The sequence below is a fragment of the Cajanus cajan genome, chromosome 2 (assembly GCF_000230855.2).
Source record: "Cajanus cajan strain Asha chromosome 2, NIPB_CcT2T_4, whole genome shotgun sequence".
Lineage (NCBI taxonomy): Eukaryota > Viridiplantae > Streptophyta > Magnoliopsida > Fabales > Fabaceae > Cajanus > Cajanus cajan.
The window spans coordinates 73,205,956-73,221,654 of record NC_138518.1 but is presented as its reverse complement, the minus strand read 5'-3'; the positions used below and the strand labels follow the sequence as shown (position 1 = coordinate 73,221,654).

At 32.8% G+C, this 15,699-nt stretch overlaps 2 protein-coding genes across 3 annotated transcripts; one reads left to right on the top strand and one right to left on the bottom strand.

The window, feature by feature from the left end:
- The first annotated feature begins 1,513 nt into the window (after nucleotides 1-1,513).
- On the top strand, nucleotides 1,514-5,132 carry LOC109804379 (Ankyrin repeat family protein). The gene is made up of 3 exons (XM_020366193.3): nucleotides 1,514-2,096; nucleotides 2,837-3,246; nucleotides 3,985-5,132. The coding sequence occupies exons 1-3, from the start codon at nucleotides 1,793-1,795 to the stop codon at nucleotides 4,861-4,863; spliced, it is 1,593 nt and encodes a 530-aa protein (XP_020221782.1). The 5' UTR covers nucleotides 1,514-1,792; the 3' UTR covers nucleotides 4,864-5,132.
- A 445-nt stretch (nucleotides 5,133-5,577) lies between these two features.
- On the bottom strand, nucleotides 5,578-15,185 carry LOC109803457 (protein VAC14 homolog). 2 transcript variants are annotated; one of them, XM_020365040.3, is made up of 20 exons: nucleotides 14,700-15,185; nucleotides 14,503-14,616; nucleotides 14,325-14,390; nucleotides 13,789-13,878; nucleotides 13,582-13,701; nucleotides 13,397-13,425; nucleotides 12,982-13,124; nucleotides 12,796-12,890; nucleotides 12,308-12,394; nucleotides 12,019-12,126; nucleotides 11,777-11,886; nucleotides 11,574-11,655; nucleotides 11,430-11,495; nucleotides 10,482-10,597; nucleotides 10,242-10,362; nucleotides 8,442-8,603; nucleotides 8,164-8,292; nucleotides 6,995-7,063; nucleotides 6,401-6,694; nucleotides 5,578-6,025 (listed from the first exon to the last, which is right to left on the bottom strand). In XM_020365040.3, exons 1-20 carry the CDS (start codon nucleotides 14,787-14,789, stop codon nucleotides 5,930-5,932), a joined length of 2,187 nt encoding a protein of 728 aa, XP_020220629.1. In that variant the 5' UTR covers nucleotides 14,790-15,185; the 3' UTR covers nucleotides 5,578-5,929. The 2 variants fall into 2 exon arrangements, with proteins under 2 accessions (XP_020220629.1, XP_020220630.1); XM_020365041.3 differs by having other exon boundaries at nucleotides 11,795-11,886; nucleotides 14,700-15,183.
- Between the last annotated feature and the right edge of the window lie 514 nt (nucleotides 15,186-15,699).

Sequence of the window (15,699 nt, the reverse complement as noted above, 5' to 3'; positions counted from 1 at the left end):
ATCAATTTTTGTTAATCTTTGAAGACCCAATCTTGATTTTTTAAGAAGCGCCTCTTCAGCCTCATCGCAATGAAGACCCAGTTTGCAAAACGCGCAACCTTGATGCTGAAAGAGATGAGAGGTTGACAAATATCTTAAAAACACTCTTCACAAGGAAAATCAATTAAAAATGTTTTCGTTGAAATATAATTTTTAAAAATATTATCATTAAAAATAACTGTTATAATTTATATATATATATAGATTATTTAATTAGTTAAGAAATAAAAAAATGTTTCTACGTATATTAATGAATTTAATAATTGATCTAAAGATGTGAATTCACTAATTAATTTCACCCTTACTAATAATTCAATTAGCTAACTTGGTTATCACTTTTGTTGTAATCAATGTTATTATTATAATTATTATCATGTGATTATTATTATATTACTATTATTGTGTAGTATTAGAAATGAGTTGAGTTTGATTTAATAGTATTCGATTTATTTTATAATTTGATATGATTTTTTTTTCTAGATTGAAGTTGACTTGATTTAAGTTATTTGATTTAGTTTATTAACTCTTTAATTCGCATTACATAAGTTTAAGTAAATTTTTTTAATCTTATACATTTAAAATATTTAATTTAATATATATTTTAAATAAGATAATTTTTTTAAAGATATAATATAATTTCTATTAGCTTTACAAGATTACAAGGTGAGACTAAAAAACATAATTATAACTAAAATTTGTATAAATAAAAATTACTTTAACTTGCATAAAGTAATAAAAAAAACGTAATCCATAACCATAAAATTTGAAAATGTTATTATTATTATTACTAGTTATTATTATTATTACTACTACTACTATTATTATTATATATAATTAAGTTCTCAAAATTTTTTCAAATTTTAATAAATCAAAATTAAATAAAAAATCAATTATATAAATTCTCGATTCACCAATTGACTTATACACAATTTAAATTTGACTCATTTATTGATTGAATTTAATCTTTAATTCAAGTTTAACTTATTTGATTTATAAATCAAATTCAACAAATTAATTATCGAATTAAGTCAATAAATTAATTATAAAATTGAGTTTTATATTATTTTTGAGTTAATTAATTTATTATCTCCCTTATTATTATTATTATTATTATCAATATTATTTTCATTATCATTAAATTTATTGAGATAACTAATATTTTTTTTATAAAAAAGTAATATAGTAGTAAATTCAACATGAATTATTTAAAAAAGTAAAAATTGTTGAATAATTGAGTTTGAGAGTAGTAGTATTTGAGATTAATGGCGCGTTACTCCTTATAATTAATGTGTCGTAACCACCTTACCAAGGGAACTGTGCTTGTTTGTGACATATCAACACGAACACATACACACAAGTCTAGTCGCCTTGTCGCATTGTGAAAGTCAATGGCATCACCCCACTTGGATTTTCTGTGCAAATGCAAAGATCTCTCCATCAATCTTCTCAACTCAACACTAATTAATTAATTAATTAAAGATAAATAATTGAGTGCAAAGGAGAATCGCATTCACAAATCACAATCACCCTCTCTTGTGCTGTGCGCATCCATCCATTCATAATTCATCCACATCCCTTCCACTACCATCTCTCTATCTCTTCCTTCATACACACCAAAATAATAAAGTTTCACACTTTCACCGTTTCCACAACTGGGTTTCTGATATGGAAGGGACCTGAACTCAAAACAAAACAAAAAAACCGTTTTGGTAAATTTGTTGTTGAATTCAGAATTGTGAGAGAGCGAAAGTGAATGATGGAGTCGAAGGGTCTGCGGTTCATAGCGTACCAATCAATATTCTCGAGAGTTGGATCTGGGGACTTTGATGGTGTTAAGAGAGTGGTGGAGCAAGTGAAGAAGGAAGATGCTTCATTGCTCTCTGATGTCATGTCTCTTCAGAACGATGCTGGAGAAACCGCGCTTTACATCGCTGCAGAGAATAATCTGTTAGAGATTTTCAGGTTCTTGCTCAGCTTGTGTGACTTTGACGTCGTCAAGATTCGCTCCAAGTCTGACATGAACGCTTTTCATGTTGCTGCCAAACGTGGCCATCGAGGTTGGTTTTCTTTTTTCTTTTTTTTTCCCCCTTTTTTCATTTGAATGGAATAATTTCTTGTTATGGAGGTGCTGGATGTTGTTTAATTTGGTTAAACCACAATTTTTTAACGGAAGGTTTATGATTCTCTTGATGGTATACAAAATAATATTGGTGTAGCACCGATAGAAGAGAAGAGACACAAAATCAGTTCAGGTGTACAAAAGAGGCACAAGTGAGGAAACTAGATTGCATGGTTTTTAGTATGATAAAAAAGGGGAGAGGGAAACCAAGAAGGATAACAAAAGAAATTGTTAAGAGGAATCTCATGGTAAATAATATCTATAAGTTTGGTCTTTAAGACTTTAACTAAGCCGAATGGTGTCGTGTGATCTGTGTAGCCAACCTCACCTAGTTAGATAAGGAACTATCAAATACAAATGCACCAAACTCGTGTGAATTAGTAAGGCTGTGTCATCGGTGTTTTTTTTCTTTCCTCTTTCTGACTTGCATTCTGTATACTCAAGTCTGTTTTGATTGCCATGAATCTGATTATGACACATGTGTAAGCTTTTAGGATAGTAGATAGCTGGTGAGTGACTCTAGTCATCCTTGGAACTCTTGGATGCAATTTTTATTAAGATATTTATGGGTACAACAATATTAGAAATCAGGGACAAGGTGAATGCAGTATTATCACGTTTCAATATTTGATTCTACATAAGGATTTCAATTCTGACTCATTTTTTATCTCTTTCCAGATATTGTGAGGGAGCTTTTGAATACTTGGCCTGAGGTCTGTAAATTATGCGACTCGTCAAACACCAGTCCTCTGTATTCTGCTGCAGTTCAAGACCACTTGGATGTGGTGAATGCTATCTTGGATGTCGATGTCAGTACCATGTTCATAGTCAGGAAAAATGGCAAAACTTCATTGCACAATGCTGCTAGATATGGCGTTGTTCAAATTGTAAAAACGCTTATTGCTCGGGATCCAGGAATAGTATGCATCAAAGATAAAAAAGGTCAAACTGCACTGCATATGGCTGTCAAAGGACAGTGTACTGCAGTGGTGGAGGAGATATTACTAGCTGATCCTTCTATATTGAATGAGCGAGATAAGAAGGGTAATACAGCTCTTCATATGGCTACAAGGAAAGGCCGTTCACAGGTTAAATTCACATTTTATTGAATTATAGTTGTAGGACTTTGTTTTTCTGTTACTGTATTTTCTTTGGTTTTAGCATAAACGTATCTATAAGATCTTAGTTTTCTGTAACATAAACAAGTTGCTAACTTTGGTAGTGGGAAAATCCAAGATGGCATGAGATGATTTCAAGACAATCCATCTGTTGTAAAATTGTTATGAGAATACAAAAGATGCATGAACATCCTCCTGTGCCCCAGGTGGCCTTCCCTTAGTTAAGTGAGAGGGGTTATTATACATGTTAATTGTGAAGTTATTGTCGTTATCTATGACAGGTGCATTTTTCAAGTCAGTAGTCATGTAACTCTTGTAGTAAGAACATGCTATACACTCTGAAGATCTTATTGGTTGCATGCATGTAACTCTTGTAGTAAGAAGTATGCAGTGAAGTCTTTTGAGAAGCAATTCAACATTTCTTAATCAATTGTGATTCTAGATAACTAGGAACTTTAGGTTTTTGACCCTGTGACTTTTTATGTTTGTAAATAGTAACAGTATAAAGCACCACCTGGGATTTTAGAAACGGGTTATTTAAATATAACCTATGATTTCATGCATATGAGAATTTTATTATATGCATAATTTGAACAAATTGAAAGCACTCATTTGCTTTAATAATTGTTGCTTGACTTTAGTTGCAATGAATTTTTTACTAGTCACTTTATCTTGGCTGCCTTTACCAACGCATAGTTCTTTTTTCAGATAGTGAACCTTTTGCTGAGCTATTCGGCTGTGGATGTTAATGCCATCAATAAGCAGCAGGAAACGGCCTTGGATTTGGCTGATAAACTGCCATATGGAGATTCAGCTTTGGAAATCAAGGAAGCCCTTGCAGAATATGGTGCTAAGTATGCCAGGTATGTTGGTAAAGTAGATGAAGCAATGGAACTTAAAAGAACTGTGAGTGATATAAAGCATGAGGTGCAGTCACAGCTTATACAGAATGAGAAGACTCGCCGACGCGTATCTGGTATTGCCAAGGAGTTGAAGAAACTTCATAGAGAAGCGGTTCAAAACACCATTAATTCTGTGACAGTGGTTGCTGTCCTTTTTGCCTCAATAGCATTCTTGGCCATCTTCAATTTGCCGGGTCAATATATAACGGAAGGACCAGAGGCTGGAGAAGCTAATATAGCCTCTCATCATCATGTTGGTTTCCAAGTTTTCTGCTTTCTGAATTCTACATCTCTTTTCATTTCTCTTTCAGTTGTTGTAGTACAAATCACTTTGGTAGCCTGGGACACAAGGGCTCAAAAGCAGCTTGTGTCTGTGGTTAACAAGTTGATGTGGGCTGCATGTGCATGCACATGTGGTGCTTTTCTAGCAATAGCTTTTGAGGTTGTTGGAAAGAAAAAATGGATGGCTATCACCATCACCCTTCTGGGAGCACCAATTCTTGTTGGCACTCTAGCAAGCATGTGCTACTTTGTTTTTCGACAACATTTCGGTATTTTCCGCAGCGATTCCCAGAGACGCATCAAGAGAGCAAGTGGAAGCAAATCTTTCTCATGGTCTTACTCAGCAAATATATCAGATTTGGATGAATATAATTCTGACATTGAGAAGATATATGCCTTGTGAGTCAAGGATCACGTTATCACATAAAAGAAGAGCAATGTTTCAACCTTTTAACTGAAACTGTTATACCACTGCTAAGTGATCATGTTTGCTCGCTGGGATTTCATTATTCATCTCAAGTTTGCAGTTTTTGGTTTCAGGCTGTACTACTAGGCAAATCAGTTGGGTTTGCATATGCTAATGCGATTATTATTAATAATAATCAACACTTGTAGATTTATGTACATGTAATAAAAAAATATGAAAAGGAGGTCCACTACTCAAGTTTGATATTGGAACGAGCATTTTCATTATAATACAAAAATGAACTTCCCAATCCTCTAAATTTTCATCTGCATTACATTGCACCATGCAGGAGACTAGTGTTTCAGTCTCTAATTACAATTACAACTAACATAGACTTGCCGGTTAGTTCAGCTTTATTAATACAAGATAAAACCATAGCTTATGAAAATAACCTTGCTGAAAAGTAAAAGGTGTTCACATTTATTATTCGAAGTCCGTATATTCTTGTCGAATAGATTATATTTATTTTTTACTACACTTTAAATAATAAAAGTTGAAAGGCAAATTCAACACTTTTCGAATAATATTTTATTCCTTGACCTATATTTACAAATGTACTTTTCAAACAAACTTCTAAACAGGCAATCACATTGCCTTCTGAAATGAAATCAAACAAAATAAAAAAGAATGTGGTAAGCCAACTCAAACAAGTCGCAGCTAATTACTGGTTATTATATATATGGCAGCACATGACAAGATAAACAAAAAGCAATTTTTCTAAATAAAATATCCCTCTAGCCCACATGGTTTTCAACAAAAACAACAGAACCACGTGGGTATGTATCTCGTTTACAAGGTCAAAAGAATAGCCCAGCAAAGCCCAAGCTTTATATTCATGATTCCAAAACCCATCTTTCACCACCCCAACCTTCTATGATAAGTACAATAAAAGGAGCTATTATGATTTACAATTTTACAAATCAATACCCGATCCCATTCAAAGTTCACATACATTGGGATCGGTGCACAATAAGATTGACTCAATATGGCAATATGCAACATTCTAGCTACCCTGGACTCTTTTAGATGATCTTGAAGGAGCAACAACATTAAGCTCACTCAACTGAGGCCGCCTTGGTTCTTCCTGTCTCTGCACCTCCTGCATATTAAAGAAAACACAATTCATCACTTCGAATATATGGTTTGTTAAGTAATCATGAAACTGACACCATGGCCTAATCACTCAAGACCATGTTTGGGTAAATGTCTTCACAAATACTTATGAGAAAAGAAAATAAGGAGAAATGAATTGAACTTCTCTCATAAATAAAAATCAATTCATATACCTAATCTTCTAAACAAGTTAATGAAAGAGCTTCTACAAATGTTATAGATAAAAGTTTATTTTAATTTGAGAAAAAACTTCGGTTTCATTTTACCGTCTTATTTTTTCTCCTGTAAATACTTGCAAAGAAATTTATCCTAACACCGTATCGAAGTAATAATGTGCAGAACGAATAAGGAAGCAAGCAACCTTTGATGACGAGGAGGAACTTTTACGCGACAGTGGCTGTGTTTTAAAATGTACACGATGCTGGTGCTGCATTTGTTGAAACTGTTGTAGCCTAGCAACAAAATTTATCCCATTGTGTGAGTTCCCACCATCCATAGCTATGTCACCATCCTCACTGATTTGAGATCCACCAGACATGTGATGGAGAAATTGATAGGGATTCCCTGAGGATGTCTTCTTCAATTGCTCCCCATTGAAGGAATAAGATGGCACGGCTTTTAAACGAGTTTTGAGAATCTTGAAGGCAGCACTTTGCTGCATAATGGTACAAAATAAAGTGTCAATATAAACAGTAAACCATATGTATGTACCATCAAGACTTACTTTCTTTTGGCACAAAAGTAAATAGCTAGATTATGTGGATAGAAATATGAATTGCATGATAAATAGTTTTCTAGAAATGCATTGAAGCACACCAGTACACATCGTGATACAGTGAAAAATACTCCTAAATACTTGAAAAAATAAGAGTTAAAATAATGTTAACAGTCTGGTATTTTGCCTCCTATTAGATGTTTGAACACATCAAAAAGGAAGTGTTTAAGTTGCACAGACCTGAGGAAGCAACATCAAAAGACCATACAATGCTTTAAACAACCATGTATATCTTCCAGGTTCGAGAAGCTGCAAAATTAAATAATCATTCAGGTACATAAGAGAAAGAGTTACAAATTATAACTATCCTTCACAAAATTGATACAAAGAAATTTATCTCATACTCAGGAAAGATTTGCATATTATACGCAAGAAAGTTAGGATAAAAACTATTATGAGGATCAAGCATATGCATGGTAGTTAGGACCTGAGAACAACAAAATAAGGGGGTAAATTATTCTTTTGATCTCTTTTTATTTAATTGGTTCAATTTGGTCCCTTTATTATTAAATAGTTCAATTTTTAAAATGATGCAATATTGTACTTTTTGTTCAATTTAAACTGTACACATGACACAATAATAAAAAATATATATTAAAAAAAACGTTACTATGCTTGCAAGAAAATAACGTTCGACAAAACTGGATAGAAAGGACAACATTACATCTTTTTTGAAAACTGAGACTAAATTGAACTTTTTAATTATAAATGGACCAAATTAAAATTTTTAATAATAAAGGAACTAAATTGAACCAAGTAAATAAAAAAGGACTAAAACAGTAATTTAGCCCAAAATAGTGTTTCATTATGAAGGAATTTGAAAGCCAAATTGTAACATAATAATAAATTTCCCCATTAATCTTTTTCTTTTAATAAAAAAGAAACACCAGTCAAAGGATGCCATGTGACGGGTCCACCATTTACTTTAAAAGGAATCCTCTCCCAGGATACCATACTGGACTACATAATGCAAAAATGAATGATTCAAGTCATACCTAGGATCAAAAAATTATTTTATTAGAATAAATTCTAGCAGCGGGGAAAATAAAGGACTGCATCTAAAATGTTTTATCATGAGATTAAATTTCATTACTCGAGGTAACATCCAAACAGGAAGTCAGAAACCATTAATTTTGGGATGAGGCAAGATATTGCAACAAGACATACAAATTAAAATGGCATTTTAGCAAGGAAAAAGAATCGAAAAGTAAGATTGCCAACCTTTGGCCATCATCATCAGAAACATAAAACCAACAGCTCCATGTTAATCATATTTTTTATCAGACTAATTACAAAAAATATATTCTATTACAAGATCGTAGGTATGTGTAGAGGATTCAATTAAGCACCTGCAATCTTAGATAAGCAAATATTGGAGTTTCCAGCAAGCGAATCAATTTATCCAGCTGGACTAAGAATTTGACATTAATATCCTCCTCGACCAGAGATTGAATCACAGCACTCGCATGTTGGTAAGTCTGTCGACGAAGATAATTCATATTACAAAAAAGGGGCAAATGATCCAAATAAAGCTAAGCCACTATCCATAATACACATTGTTTAAAAATGTCAGTGATTGAGTGCACAAATGTGACAGTTAATATAAAACCAATTTATAGATACCTACCTGGGCTAATAAGCAGAGACTTATAATTGCCATTGGAGAATGGCACCACGAGGCATACAAAGAAACATACAAATCCTTCCCAGCGGGATTTACCAGTGATTGCTTCAAAAGATCTCGAATCTCGGATAGTTCCGATGATGTAAGTAAGATCAAATTTAAAGCCTGTAAAATTTAAAAAAGAATAGTAAATGTATAGTAAATGAACTCACTGCCACATCAACATCAATCTAATAGTAAATGAATATTGCTAACTTCCCTTGGATATTACACAAATGGACACTAATGAATTTTAAGGAACAAGAAATTATTAAAAACACAACAGATAAAAATTGATGCCATGCGTGGGTAAAATTTCAAGATCTGTGCCAGTAACAAAAACTGTAACAGACAGATCCTGTGATTCTTGTGATTATTCTCATTAAATTTTAAACATATTGTGATATCATTGAAAATCAAATATCTTTGACAATCCTATCTAAAGAGGTGTCATTAATATGATTGTACCTGAAAGAAAATTAAGGGGATGTTTGGTTTATCCGTTTTCTATCTTCATTTTCAAAGAAAACAGAAAATAGTATTGAAAATATGTGTGGATAAATTGTTGAAACCATTTTTTGTGAAAATATTTTCTAAAATAAGTGAAAAACTGAATAAAAATTTATTGTTTTCAACATATAAATCGGGTTGATAGTAATATTACTTTATATATATATAATCTTTTGACAAGAATTGGACATATTTCTTATTTATAGTATTTTTTTTATCTTGGGTATCTTTTTAGTCCTAATATAACCATTTCAAAGATAAAAATTCATTAAACTAGACTTTGATGTGTACAAAAATTGTATTTGTATGTTAATTGCTTAAAATTATCTTGCATTTTCTCCTAACTTGTAGAAATATTAAAAATGCAATACTTTTTGTGTAATTTCAATGAATCACTTTTTCCATCGATTCAGGAATTTATTTTTTATGAAATGTAGAAGCATGTTGATTAATAAAAATTAAAATATACACTTTTTATCAAAATTGGTTAAACCAAACATATTTTCAATGTTTTCATTTTCAGAAAATAGAAAATGAGAAATTAAAACAAACATATTTTCTAAATTCTTGAAATTTGAAAATGAAAACAGAAAACATTTTCTTAAACCAAACAGACCCTAAGCTTCTGTCACTTTTCCTTTCCAGATTTCAAATATTGAATCTCTCACAAATGGATTTAATGCAGAATCAAAATATTCAAAAATATCTAAAGGGATAATAACTAGTTAAAATGTGACCAAACCATAAATTTCCTTTTAATTGAGAAAGTAGAGCACACTAATTAAACTTATTAGCAAACATTTATGCAAAACAATTTCACTTAATACTGTCAAAGAATCGGACAGTTCTATAATGTAGTACGACAATATTAATTTCCCAACAATATTATCTGAAGGGATATACACCTATGAAGTATTGAGCATCAAATATCATTTGAGATTTTAGTACAGTATTAAATATTAAAAATCAATGTGAAAAACAGGTATACTCATTATCCAACAGCAAGATTTTTATAGGGCTGCCCAAAAAGTTTAAGTACAAAACACAGATAGCTTGCTAGCAATGGAATAACAGTTCACATAAAATCTAGTTAATCCTGCCCATAAATACAAGCAAATAAAATCTATAAAGTACAAGCTTCATGCATTTGTTTCACTAGAATTACTATTTTTTTTTTTGGGGGGGTGAAGTGGGGCACAGATCAGAAGTATAAAGAAGCTTTTTATTTAAGCTCTCAGAAAAATCACAACAAACCTGCACCATAATTGAAGCAAAATCCAAGTCAGATTCCCCTTCTAGTATTGTAGAAAGTTCACGGTAGACTCTCTCAGCATTCAAAAGCACACAAAGTCGACGAATTATCAAAGCACCACGTCTGGAATGTTAAAAGTTAAAAATAATAATTTAAAAACTGGAAACTTAATAGTAAAAAACATATATTGGCAAAACCATATAACTTAGGAATATATTGGACAGAGGAAAACAGCTGCTTACTTCTCCAAAAGAGAATTGTCTACCCGGAAATTGTGCACAAGGAAAACGACAAGTTGTCGAAAGTGCTGAGGATCTTTTGCAATGCATGCATGCACATCAAGAACAAGAAGAACAACCTATTCAAGAAAAAAACTGTAACAAATCACTGACAATTCAAGCAATTTTTTGATTTGCACAAAGTAAACAATATTGCAAATAAGGATAGACAAAACTTCTAAAAATCATTTTTTTTAATTCTGTAGTCAAGAATCAGGAGTAAAAAGGGTATATACGAGAAGTCCATCAGGGGGTGGAATTGCAGGTATGCTTTCAACAAAACCACAACAAATACACCATTTTTTCCCCAGAGAAAATAAAACATTTCTATAACAATGACAAGGTACATCAGGGAAAGAGTAAGAAATCATCGTAAAAAGGTAAATTAAATAAGAAATTTGAGCCAGAGTGGGGGAAAAAGTCCTATCTTTTGCATAGCATCTGATATTACCAAATATTTTGTCGTGTGTTGACCAGTAAATATATTCAAACTTCGATGGTCACTCACCCAGTACCAAATATTCTAGTGAATGCCACAAGTAAATATGATGCATGAAACACCTACATAGACAAGAGCTTATGAGACTGTAATGCTTCGGCCTGGGGCCACTAAAAATCCTTGCCAAACACTTGAGGATGGTGATTAGCATTTCAACAACTGGTCACTTATTTTTTAAAAACAATTTCTATTACTTAAGGAAAAAAGGGTAGAGGGAGAGGTCAATGTGAACATCCTAAGTTGAAAATGATGAAAACAGCAAGCAACTTATCCATATGGTTTGATCAAATAACTGTATAAGTTATCCATAAGACAAGTGAAAAAATAACACCACATTTGCACAAAGATTTTGAGAAATGGATGGTTTGATGAATAGAGATAAAAAAAAAATTATATCTGGATAACAACACTACCTCATCAGATGGATCTGAAAGTGCCTTGAGCAGGGTGTCAAATATGTCATTCAGATATTGCAAAACCTGTTTCAGACATGATGGAGATCACACAAAAGCCTTCACAGAGCATCTCAGGTAAAACAAAAATAGCAATCTAGTCACCTCGGTACGATATTTGTTTAAAAGGGTTGACATCCAGTGCAAAGCTTCTATTCGAGTAGCCTCCCATTCACTAGATAATTGCCTGATAAGTCAAACCATCCCAAAAATCATTCTACAGAATAATCAGTGCTAAATAGAGTAGTAGGCCAAATAGAAAGGACCCTCAAAATCATTTCTCAATAGCTTCTACAGTGGTAAACTACCCATGTAAAAAACTACACCTCCTGGCAATGGAAAGGATTGCTCCTACATCAAATGCTTCAGCTGGATCTGCCTTGAGAGCACGTAGCTCTTCATTGGTTTCACGAGCAACCTTACAAATGCCATAGATAATATCAAATTTTTTGTTTTACATGGAAGGAAGCAATGTCATTAAAAAAGGTGGAAAACAGAAAGCAAAACAATAGATGAGGAAAGAAAAAAATAAAAGCTCAAGAGAACCTACAACTCTAATTTTCTCTTCTTTATCTGATATACAAGGCAAAATGGCTCCAAGAATGTCAGCATAATATGGAACAAGCTGGTCTCCACCAAGCTTGACAAACTCATTTATCTGTTAAATAAAGAATAGTTTTAATTTAAATTAAATTACAAATGAAACACAAAAACAGTAATCAATAATTTTTCCTTTGATATTAAAAGAAATATAAGCTTTGAGGTGATGCCATTCCTGAGCATAAAGTATTGTAAGAGTAAATTATTTACTATCAAGTCAGAATTGCAGTACCACTTACCCATGTGATAGCTGTTAGCCTAGTAAATTCATCCGGAGAACCCGCCCTCTGTACCAGGATTTCAGCCATTCTACCATAATCTACAGACTTCAAGAGTAGCACTGCTCGAGTCAGAAAATGACAAATGAACAAAAAACTTTGCTTGTGTCAAAGTAGTAGTTGAAAATGTAGCACAGCTCAGTTAATCAACACAAGTGCTTGCTAACAGGTATATCAACCCCAAAAGATGGAATAGGGTTAAGATATAAAAGTGGACAAGAGCTGCAATGAACCTCACTCATACAGATAACAAGGTGGAATTCAATGATATAAAAGCAGAATTGGGGAAAATCATAAAAAGGGGGATAACAGCTTCCAAAATTCCTCACACGGATAACAATGGGGAAAAGGAAATGGCATAAATGCTTAGAAGAATTAGACTTTCAGAAGTGCTAGAAGCCTTGCAACTCAAAAAAAGGAGGAAAAAAATACATAAGCATGAGCCTTACTGGGGAGTTTTTAATCTCTTGAAGAAACTCCGAAAGAGCTGAATCAGCTTGTTGGCGTATTTCATGACTCGAATCACTCAACATATTAAACAAGCCTGAGAAGTTTACAGATGATTAGGTGGTAGACTTTCATTTTGTATAAAATGTTGAGAAAGAAAATGACCATTGTTCATACAATATGCTTACCATCAAGAAAATCAGGAAGAAAACCCAACATATCAATATCTGGGACACTGTCCAATACAGTAATCCATCCTACCAAAAACTGGCGGACATATGGATTCAACACATTCATGCGCTCCCTCAACAGTGGTATAAATTCTTCGATACTAAAGATCAAAAGAGAAAATGAAAGTTAATGAAGCAGGGTAAGTTAAGTGAGGAGGGATAGGTTGACTTTCACTATTTCATTTTGGTTGTGATAAGTGAAAGTTGCTTCATTTAATACGAGAATGCTTCACACCTTGTGGTGTTTACACCTCTCGCCTATTGAAGCTCTGTTCAAAAATTACATTCAGAGATCTCTTTACCTACAAGTCTTTCGAAAATTTAAAACACTATATACAGAAACAAATAATCTAGACTTGAAAGAATGGTGCACCTGAACTGATCACTTTCAGTCACAATATCCTGTTCCAATAAAGCAATGTTTAATCATTAGTTGAGCCAAAGGGAACAACTACTCAAATCATTGTTAGAACAATCCATATTCCGCATATGTTTGCTATGTGCATACAAGTAAAGTTACAAAAAGGCTTTATCAGAATTAAAAAAAAAAACATATACCTTCACAAGCCTATCTAAAAGGTGAGCAGCACTTTGTACATTAGCATCTGAATCTGCAGAAAGCTTGCATAAGGCATCAAAGATCTGGTTGAAGAAAATAATAAAATCCCCTCTTACAACCTGACATAAAATTAAAAAGATGTGCATTAGAAGATAGAAGATGATCAGACTGAAGTTGTACACATGTCAGCACAATCAAGTCCTCACCTTGGCTATGTTATATAATGCTTCACAAGCATAATAACGAACTCTGCTATCTTGGTCAGAGAAAGAATTTAACACGGGGGGCACAATTTGCTGTCAATGCAATAATTATTTGTAGGTAAGAAGCATATAATAATAAGAAGACATGCTTATTCATGTGAAAATAAACCCAGCAACAAAGTGAAGGATAACATTAATGCAATAATACATCTCTACATTTTTGTTTCTAATTCAACCTTTATCGGTTATAACCCTTAAGATGAAGAAAACATCTTTGTTTCTGATGTTCGTTGATCAGAAAGTTGACAAGTCAGAGTCCATGACAAAGGACAAGAATCTTGCACCTATTATCATTTCATTCGCAACAAGCATGCATTATTGAAGGGGGTGGAGGTACTGTCGGAGGCATGGATCACAGATATAAGCTTCTTACGTACTACTGAAATGAACTTGGCATAACTTCTCAAAAGTTAAGATTTCAACTTGTAGGCCATGACAAACAAACCAGGATGAAGAAAAAAAAATTCAAAAATTAGTACCTCAAGATGCTGAGCCGCTTCAGAAGTCAACCCCACAGTTGCAGCCGCTAATCCTATCAATCCTCCCTTCATTGAAATTTTTTTAAAAAAAATAAATCCAACCAGCTCACAACATGACCAATATTGAAGCCAAATTAAATAATATCTACAAATTTTTCCAAAATAAAAATAAAAATACCTTCCGGTGATTGGCTTGTGGTGAGTAAGTAAATTCCGTAGTCAACAAATTGATCACAGCCGTTATTTTATCATGATCCCCAGCAGTAGCCAGCTGCTTCACTATCCCCTCAATCTACACACACACAACACCCAAAACCCTAAAACCCCAAATTGAGCAAATTGCAAAAAGAAAATTAAAAGGGACAGAGGACAAACATCAAGAGCAGCATTTTTGCGCTTCTCATAGAGCTTGTCAGCAAGGTTGCGAAGCACGGCTGCCGGAATCAACGAGGAAGCGTCGGCCATGGCAACACCCACCAAGCTGGGAACACTTTGATTGTGGAAAAGAAAACAACTTTACAAATCAAATTCGTTTTCGGATCTTTTCCTGCTCGAAACGAAACATTTTGGTGTTTTCTTCTTGCAGGTTTCCCCCTCTCTTCTTTTCCTTTTGGGGATCACAAACCAAATCGGAAATTCAATTTTCTTTTTTTCGGGATAAAGAGTGACGTGTAAAGCGACTTGAATTGAAAAATTGGAATTCAGATGAATCAGATCTGATAAAATTCGCGAATTGAAAGGAGAAAGCGAAGTTGAAATTGAAAATGAAACCTAATTTTATTTTCCCCCAATTTTAACCGGAAGGAAATGGAGAGTTTTGTCGAGTTTTTAAGATCCTTGTCATAATTAATGAAAATAATAATAAATTAAAAGCGGTATTTTCTTAGAGAGTGACTGCATTTGATTTTACGAGTAGCAGTTGAAGCTGAGGTTGAGAGTTGAAAAGAGAGTGCCAAGGCAAATTACATAAACCTCCTCAATCATGTTTATTACGTCTGCCATCATCAACGGTATTTTAGGAAATAAATCCAACTTTATTGTAATTAATGTTCTGCTATTTGCTGTTACAAACTTTTCTGTCCATTCATTTCGGTAATATTTTTCTTTTTCATTTTCATGTGTCCTCATTTATCTTTCTTTAACATATATTCTTTTTGTGGACAAACCTAGGAATAAAATTATAATTTCATAATATTTTTTTAGATATTTATTAGACATAATTTTTACACAATTTTTATTATTTTATATTTTTTATAAATTTAAATTTTAATTGATTTTTATAATTTTTGACATTTAAATTTTTTTATTTATTTTTATACAATTTTTTTAATATTTTTTTAATATTTTTTTAATATTTTTTTATTTGAACTTTAAT

Bases quoted from the DNA above. Each gene is read 5' to 3' on its own strand.
- LOC109804379 (XM_020366193.3), top strand. From the start codon at position 1,793: ATGATGGAGTCGAAGGGTCTGCGGTTCATAGCGTACCAATCAATATTC. The intron at 2,097-2,836 runs GTTGGTTTTCTT...ATCTCTTTCCAG, and splicing joins TGCCAAACGTGGCCATCGAG to ATATTGTGAGGGAGCTTTTG. The intron at 3,247-3,984 runs GTTAAATTCACA...TTCTTTTTTCAG, and splicing joins CAAGGAAAGGCCGTTCACAG to ATAGTGAACCTTTTGCTGAG.
- LOC109803457 (XM_020365040.3), bottom strand. From the start codon at position 14,789: ATGGCCGACGCTTCCTCGTTGATTCCGGCAGCCGTGCTTCGCAACCTT. The intron at 14,391-14,502 runs GTATTTTTATTT...ATTTCAATGAAG, and splicing joins CACAAGCCAATCACCGGAAG to GGAGGATTGATAGGATTAGC. The intron at 13,702-13,788 runs GTGAGGACTTGA...ATTTTATGTCAG, and splicing joins CATTATATAACATAGCCAAG to GTTGTAAGAGGGGATTTTAT.